General features: G+C 57.1%; 1 protein-coding gene across 1 annotated transcript; it reads right to left on the bottom strand.

Moving 5' to 3' along the window:
* Positions 1-4,006: 4,006 nt before the first annotated feature.
* On the bottom strand, positions 4,007-8,117 carry LOC114014447 (GTP-binding protein Rhes-like). Its single transcript, XM_055722246.1, has one exon. The coding sequence runs from the start codon at positions 5,292-5,294 to the stop codon at positions 4,668-4,670; it is 627 nt and encodes a 208-aa protein (XP_055578221.1). The 5' UTR covers positions 5,295-8,117; the 3' UTR covers positions 4,007-4,667.
* Positions 8,118-8,522: the final 405 nt, after the last annotated feature.

Raw genomic sequence — 8,522 nt, 5'->3', positions numbered from 1 at the left:
GAGGGAAGAGAAAGAAAAGATTTGAAATGGAAAGACATTCAGGATCTTTCTCATATTTTGAGGATGGAAAGAGCAGCCCTTGGTTCTGCACACGAGCGGGGCAAGTTGACTGCAATGTTTTCGGTAGAAAAGCAGCAGCAGAGATCTCGGCACCAGCCAGGGCAGCACTTAGTGTCCCGGCACAGCCCTCGCTGCCTCTGAGGGTTGTGATGTACAGAGCAGCCACGTGAAGGGGGAGCGGCTGGGCCATGGTCACCCCCCCAGGGGCAGGGACCCTCTTTTCCCTTCCCCGGTACCCAGGCCCAGCTACGCACAGACGTAACAGCTCACTTCTGAAAAACCAACTCAAACCGCAGCTAATTAACTAAGAGGACCAGTGCAATGAAACCTCTGCAGTCCAGAGATGGGATGAGGAGAGCAAGCTCTGCTGCTGCCTGAGATACCATCCCAGTGTCCTGCTGTCCTGCCTGCGCGTGGCTTGCTGGGGACCGAGGCTTTTCCCTGGATCCTGTGGCCCAGGGTGTTGCAGCAGCCTCCAGCACACAGCTACTGGAGATGGCAGCCCTTCAGCCCCCGGCAGGCCCTGACTGCCCCCGGCCACGGGCACGGGCGTCCTCCCTTCTACACGCTGGAGCTCCTGTGTGCTGGAGGGGTTCGTGCAGCTGCTCTGGAGGTGAAAGCCCCTTCATCTGCTGTTCCCCTGACCCACAGAGAAGTGCCCCAAGGTGCAAGTGCCCGGGGTTACAGTTCATTCCTGTCCCACAGCTCTGCTGGGGAAAACTAAGTGCTTCAGGGCAGAGCTGAGCCGGGGGGACCTGGATGGTTGTTTGGATGGATCCTGCTCTCCCGAGACTTTCCCCTGACGCCCCAGCACAAGGCATCTGCCCCAGCTGCCCGCTCCTCCTGGGAGGGGAAGCAGAAGGAAGGGCAAATTTTGCTCCCCTCGTTAAGGTGCTGACCTGCGGGATGTTTGCAGGGAGAGCTCCAGCCAAGCTCTGTGTGACAGCTCGGTCTATCCCACAGGCTGCCTGTGCTCACCTGCCGTGCCCCAGGCTCAGCTCCCCGTGCTGCAGACACCCAGTGCTCAGTAGCTGTGATTAGTGTCTGGGAAAGAAAAGCCATTTCACCTGCTGCCACTTGTTGAGAGAAAATGAGCTGCAGGTGTTTGGTTCCTCCCCACATCACATTGCAGGGAGACACACGGAGGTCCCTCAGTAGGGCTTTAGCACCCCTGCCTGACACAGCTACCCCAGGAGTGCCCTTAGCTGCATTTTTGTGATAGAACAGAGGCAGAATGCAGGTTGTGCACACACATCTCAGGCCATGAGACATAGGACCTGCCTATGTTTAACCTCACCCGGCATATTTGCACGTCTTGCCCTGCTTTGTCAGAGAGCAGCACGGCTGCAGCCCCGGCACGCCGATGCGCCCGCGGCAGAAAGTGGGGCAGGGCTCACACCACCTCGGGGGCAACACTGTGTCTGGCCCAGATCACTCCCCTAGACCGGCACCAGGGGCCTTTACCACATACTGCTGTCTGCATTTTGCTATTACAGCTATTCTACAAGCCCTCTGCGGCAAAACGTGGCGGGCACTGGCTGAGGATCCTGACCGCTCTCCCTTGCCCTGCGTCCTGCACAGAGCCATGGGGAGAAGACATCTGAGAGGCTCTTGTCCTGCCGGAGTCCCTGCACGGCAGCTGCCCACTAACCCCGGCTTCCACACCACAGCCCTGCAAGCCAGAGCTCACTACCCCCTCATGCAAGCGAGGCAGCTGTTTGCAACCCAGCTAAGCAGCCCCGTGCAACAGGATTTCAAGTCAGTGTTGCAAAAAAAACCCCAGACCCGCACTGGCCCAGTGGGGGGGGTTGCCCGTGAGGGGCAGGAGGGCTGGGAGAGCTGCCCGCCATCCCAACAGCATCCCTGCCGCTGGGCCTGGGCCCCTTTCCCTGTGCAGCCAGGGGGCCGGGACCGGGACCCAGGCCGCTGGTTGGGGCTGTATAACACAGCCGGGCATTGGGCGTGTGGCATGTGCTGCTGGGTGAGCTCCTCCAATGGCTCCACTCATTGCTGGAGCCCAGTACTGCAGGGGCAGCGGGAGGCTGTGCCGTGTCCAGAGGGTCCCTGCAGCTCCAGCATCTCAGGCTTTGCATCTTCTGCACCTCCAGCATCTTGGCTTCGGCAGCTCCCGCACCTCCAGCATCTTGGTTCCTGCAGCTCCGGCATCTCAGCTTCTGCATCTCGGTTCATGCAGCTTCTGCACCTCCAGCATCATAGTTCCTAAAACTCCTGCAGCTCCAGTATCTCGGTCAACATCTCTACACCTGCAGCTGCTGTACCCCACAGGTCTTGGGCCGGGTTGGCTGGAAGTGGGGGTCCTGAAGCACCTCGGGGGATATTGGTCTGTCCAGGGAAGCCAGTGGTGGGGCATGGGGGAGCCTCTCCCTACGGCAGCTCAGGGGCTCTGCCACCCTGAGCCTCGGGAGGCTGCTGGGACAGCCCAGACATTATACGCTGGGTCCAGTCCGTGTCATGGGTGAAAACGTGTGGGGCTCGCTGCACAGGAGGGGGCTGGCAGGCAGCCTTGCTCATCCCAGCTTCCTAATTTTACACTGCAAAGATGTTTTCGTCAGCATTTAGCATAATGCTTTAAACCAAAAAGCCTGGTGCTCCTCGTTCTAGCATAACCCTGCTCTAAAACAAACAAAAAAATTCTCTGCAAGTTGTGAAACTCCTGCAGGGCTGGCTCATTAGTGAAAGGTTGGGTCATTGAGGCAAGAGCCACTGTGCCATCTAGGAGGTGCCTCACCATGACCAGGTCACCCCTGACCAGGGCCTGGTGTTGGCAGTGCTGGCAGGGACAGCCCCATCCCCATCCAGCTGCCACAGGGTGGCCCAGGTGATGGGTACAGCCAAGGTGCAGCATCACCTGTGCGTGCATCCCTTATGCCCGTCCCTGCTGTGGGCAGGGCACCACCATGCTGGGTCAGCGGCCAAAAGTGAACTTTTGTTCCCTCCAGGCAGGAGCCCCGTTTTCCACAGGAAAGGCTCTGCCCTGAGCTGCAATGCCTGTCCCCAAGGCGCTGGGTGAGGAGCAGCCACATGCCTTCGTGGAGCATCGCAGTGGCAGCACAAGTGCGTGGCCACGAGCCGGAGAACTCGGGCAGCGTGACCCAGCTGGCTGGCAGCAGCAGCGGGTCCTGCCGGAGCCCACCTACCCTCCCGCTGCCCACCGCCCACCAGGCACTGCGCTGGGCTCCGGGAGGAGGGGGTTGCCTGCCCAAGGTCGCCGTCGCTGCGCCAGTGCCCGCGGGGACATGGCAGCAGGGTGCCCCAGCGAGGGGTGCCCCAGTGAGGGCAAGGGACTGGGATCACCGAGTGCGAGCCTGGGCAGGGCACACCGGACGGCAGGGCTGGGCTTCTGAAAGCTGGGCGCCCCCTGAAAGCTGGGGGCTCCCTTGGGATGGGGCCAGGGAAATGACTCTTTAATCCACCAAGCTTTAATGTCTTTATTTATTGTGATTGTGTGGCTGCTGAGCAGGTTAAATGCTTGTTACGGCAAGGATGGGCTGCGCGAGGGGAGAGTCAATCAGTACAGTGCATACTAAAGCACAGTAAATATTGCCCTTCTGTGCTCTTCTCCCACTCCTTTTATTATCTCCTTTTAATGTGTTTATGGTTTTTGTTTCAGTGGATCAGCTGTCTTTTAATGGCTGTTGTTCTTTTCTGTACTTGGATGTGAGAAGAGCTGTTTTATTTTTAGTTACCCATGCTTGGTAAAAACTTCATGGTTAAATTGTCAGAAAAATCATAACAACAAATGTCCTGACACTGCCAGGGGAGGCTGGAGAGCTGGGGAGGTTCCTCCAGCACCAGGACACTCCAGATAAGGATGGAGCATGGAGGAGGGAAAGCCAATACAGTGATAAGGGGCCCGGGCATAAAACAGTGATATTGGGAACTGCAGCATTTGAAGTAGAGGAGAAACCCAGACGTTTTCCAGCTCCACTTTGCAACAACATGTTTATTGGGTGTGGTTAAAATTAAAAAAAAAAGAATAGAGAAAACAGAAAACCAAATTGCTGCATAGACTGCCCTATCGCATGCTTGATGCCAAGGTACAAAATCAAAACCACTTTGGACGCTGGATCTGTCGTTGTAACCGTAGCCGCGCCAGGAGGTTGTACGTGCAAGTGCTTGGGGCGAGGTGACACAGGACCCGAACGAGTCCTGGGGGAGCAGCACTGGCGGGCGCGATGCAGCTGCACAGGTGCTCCCAGCTGCCATCTGATGCATGCAGCCAAAGACCTGTTGTTTTTCCGCCTTTCCTAGTAAGTGAGGAGCTGCCTGCCTGCCTGCCGGCTCACCATGGCACAGATGCAAGGTGCTGGCTGACCACAGCAGTTTCCCAGTTACACCTCCTGCCTCCTTGGGAGCTCACCCCCTCCCCGTGCCCTTCCCGCAGCCAGCATCCCTTCCAGGTCCCTCCTACTTGGCATCTCCAACTCTCACCGTTCCGGGCAGGCTGGGTGGGGAAGAGGAGGGAAGGGGTGGGAGGCAGCAGGGTTGGTTTTGGCTGGGGCAGCACCTCTCCCCACCCAGCCCACCTGAGTTTCCAGCCGGTGCCGCTGCTGCCGGTGCCTTCCTCCCAGCCCCAGGCAGCCGGCTCAGCACACCGAGCAGCTGTTGGTCTTGTTCATGGGAGGCCTCAGCCCCTGCTCCTTGGGCAACGTCTCCCTCCTCTTGCAGAGAGCCGGGCTGAGCCGGCTGGGCAGGTTGGCTTGCTGCAGCAGCTCCCTGAAGACCTCCAGGACATTCTCGTTGTCCTTGGCCGACGCCTCCACGAAGCGGCTGTTCCAGTCCAGCTCCACCAGCGAGAGGGCATCCTCCACTGGCACCTGCCGCTCGCCGCCGCTCTCTGCCTTGTTGCCGACCACCACGATGGGAGGGAACTTGTCTTCCTTCAGCTCCAGGATCTCCTCCCGCAAGCTCTTGACACTCTCAAAGGACTCGGCATCATCTACAGCATAGACCAGGGCGAAGGCATCGCTGTTCTGGATGGAGAGCTTCCTCATGGCTGGGAAGGAGTAGCTGCCACTGGTGTCCAGAATTTCCACCTTGACCGTGGCCCCGCTCACCTCGTACTCCTTGCTGTGCAGCTCCTCCACTGTGCGCCGGTGCTTGGACTCAAAGGTGTCCATCAGGAAGCGGCGGATGAGGGCTGTCTTCCCCACACCAGCAGCACCCAAGAAGACCAGCCGCACATGGTTCTTCTCCTTCACCACCAGGGACATGGCTGGGCGCAGAGGGGACGGGATGCTCCGCAGCTGGCGCTCGCCCCACAGGTGCCCCTGGGTGGCCGCAGACCCGGCGTCCCACCTCTGCCCGTGCTCCCCTGCCCCGGCTCGGTGCAGCCAGGGAAGTTTGGTGCCACCTCCCTGCCAAGTTCTCCCAGCTGTTCCGCTGCGGACACTACAGTCCCCAAGTCCAGCTCATTTTTTTATCCTGGTTCCTCTCTGCCATGTGGCACCAGGCTGTCCAATCTCCTGGGTTGAGGATGCTGAAGGAGGGAGGGCGAGGGGGGGGAGCGGGGTGCTCGGGCCAATCCGCACAGCTCAGCCCTGCAGCCACCCCAGCCCTACGCGTTGCGCCTGCATCACTCGCTGCCTGCATCGCTGGCTGCCTGCATCGCTGGCTGCCCGCATCGCTCGCTGCCTGCATCACTCGCTGCTGCCAGTGGCGCGGGGGAGCCACAGCATCCAGCCGCCACGCTGCGCGAGCTGTCCTGCCTTTTGTCCTCCCTGGAAATTAATGTGGCTCTTGGCGTGGGCTGGCTGGCAGCAGGGGAGCCCAGCGGCTGTCCCCCACCCATTGGGTGGCTCAAGGCCGCAAGTGACAGGGGCTGGCCAGTGTCACCCGCAGCGTTTCATGCGCTTATCTGAGGCTGGCAACTTGTTTGCAGAAGGGGTTGTTGCAAACGTGCCCAACTCTTAAGTGACACTATGAGATATTTGACCTGAGGGGAAAAATAAGATCTCTGTGAAACCCCTGTGTCGTAACCTCCACATTCAGCTGTCAGATATTCTGTGATTTTATGAAATATTTAACCTGAGGGGAAAATAATATCTCCCTGAAAATGATGCATCGCGATCTCCATGAGCAGATGCCGAGCAGCTGTGGGTAGGAATGCTGGCCGTGACCCAGCTTCAGCAGAACCGTGACCCAGAACAGTTGGTTGGTCAGTAGAGTGGAGAGGCGGGATGTGTGTCGGTCCCCATCTCCACCTGGATGGGCATCACCTCTGGAAGTGGGTTTGCTCGTAGAGGTGCAGGTTGCCCTGTCTGGGTTTGTTTCCTCAGCAGTCACCTTCCCTATTTCACACCAGAGTTGTTTCAGAAGCTGATTTATGCAAAGTACAAATACAAAGGGAACTTGCTCAGAAGTTAAAATAAGGGGGGTTTTTTTCCTAAATTTGTAGGCGTGTGGGGTTTTTTCTAGCTTTGCTGGTTTTTGTAGGTTTAATGCAGTTGATTTGCTTTCCATAGCAAAGTACCTGTTTCAGCGTTTCATGCTGTTGATTTCAAAAGCCCTTTTCAACAAGAATTATTCCTGCCTTTTAATTCCCCAATTATTGTTACATTTTAGCCATGTTAACAGCTTTTCCTATCTGATCTTATTATCAGGAGAGCCACGAGACTGCAGCGGGGTGAGCAGAGCCCTGTCCTCGGCTCAGCCTACCCTGGGAGAAGGGGAAGGTTGGGTCCGTAACAGAACTGGGACTGGTGCCCAGAAGTACCCACCACACCGTGGCACCCTGTGGGGTTTTGCACCATCTAGTGAAGCACCTTCAGTCGCCAACATGAAGCTCTTTTTGGAGAGACTTGCTGTGCCATGCGGAAAGCCCAAAGGCCATGCCAAAGACTGAGCCGCAGGAGTTAGGAGCCGAGGAGGCAGAAGATGTCATGGCCATAGGACCTCGTCAGGCCAAAACCCAGGAGAAGGGGTGGATGAACAGAGGATGCCGGGTTCAGACATGTGAACGAAGCAGTGACATCAACATCAGTAGAAATGAAGAACCGAAGGTGGTGAGGAAGCAGGACATGACAAGTAATCTCACCCCAATTTTGGAAGCCGTTTAAATCCAAACCTCATTTTTTTAAAATAAGAAAATAATTTTGGTTAATGCTTCTTTGTGCTTAGATAGACATAGTGACAGGGGCTTTCAAGAGAGGAGAGGGTTTCATGTGGTTCCTCCCAGTCGGCTATGGTGAAGCTCTGCAGGCCTCAGCCAGCTCTCGGGAGGTGCCAGGGCCCTGTGCAATGCCCTCACCACTGCTTACTTTCCCAATATTTTGTTCCAAAGGGCCTTAAAACATCAATCTGTTCAACCTCACAACATCTAGTGCCTCTTACAGGTGAGGAAATGGTGCCCAAGGTGAAGGAAGAACCCATGGCCGGAGGGAATGGGGACCCTGGGCACCAAGCACCCTGTCGTGGCTGTAACCCATCGCGGTTATTGCCGGCTCCCTGCAGGGAAGGAGCCACGAGCTGGTGGATGCGCTGGGAAACGCTGAGCAGCAACGCCAGCCATGGAGGTTTTCCCAAATTGCGGTGGGGCAGGTGCCCGTGGGAGCCAGCACAGGGTCACACCACTACCATGGTCTGCGGTTTGAGCCGTTTCTGCGGAGTGGATGTGCCCTGCGTGGTCTGGCCAGGGTGAAGAGCCAGCCCTGGCTGTGGTAGACAAAGAAATGTGTTGCAGGGAAGAAACTCCCCTGCCTTGGTGCTGCAGTCGCAGGCAGCCTGTCTGTACATCCCAATGATTTTTCACATCAGTTGTCTCCCCTCAGTTTTCACATCTGTGCTGCTATGGTTACCAAGAGCCTGAACGGTTTTAAATCTCCCTCAGAGCAATGGAGGATTTCAGGGGTAATCTTGTTAAGAGATGAGCAATGAATATTTCCAAAGGCCTTTTGCATGAATGTCTCATTCCATATTAGTTTATGTCCACTGACAGCAGGGAAAGCAAAGCACAGGGGGGCTGTGTGCAAGGAAGGGAAGAAACCAAAGAAGGATGAATGCAAAGACTTGTTTTCCACTGCAGCCCTTTATGTCCAGAACGATGGGCCTAAAAATTTTTTGAGGAGGGCTTGTCCAGACAGCCTGGCTCAGGTATTATAAAGAAAATAAATATTTCAGTCTGTGTTTCCCCCAGGGAAAGACCGACGGGACCTTTATGGGCACTTGGAGTTGGGGATGCTCATGGCTGAGTGCTACAGAAAACCCTGCATCCTGTGAGCTGGGGGACCCGCCGAGATGGCGAGTGGAGCCGAGCGCGCTCTTGGCTCCAGCAGGGCTGCGGGAGCGGCCAGGATCTGTCCCCCGTGGGGTTGGGGGGTTCAGGTGGAGTGCTGGATCCTGCACCAAGGGCACATGCTGCACCCATGGGGGCTGGAGCACGGCGGGGGCAAAGCCTGGGCCAGCGCTGAGCCGGAGGTGTCTGGGCTGCTCCCGCAGAGGGG

Source organism: Falco cherrug, chromosome 1, assembly GCF_023634085.1.
Source record: "Falco cherrug isolate bFalChe1 chromosome 1, bFalChe1.pri, whole genome shotgun sequence".
NCBI lineage: Eukaryota > Metazoa > Chordata > Aves > Falconiformes > Falconidae > Falco > Falco cherrug.
The sequence above is the reverse complement of the archived record's forward strand: the minus strand, read 5'-3'. Positions and strand labels throughout refer to the sequence as shown.

Coding starts and splice junctions, on each gene's coding strand:
- LOC114014447 (XM_055722246.1), bottom strand. CDS start 5,294: ATGTCCCTGGTGGTGAAGGAGAAGAACCATGTGCGGCTGGTCTTCTTG.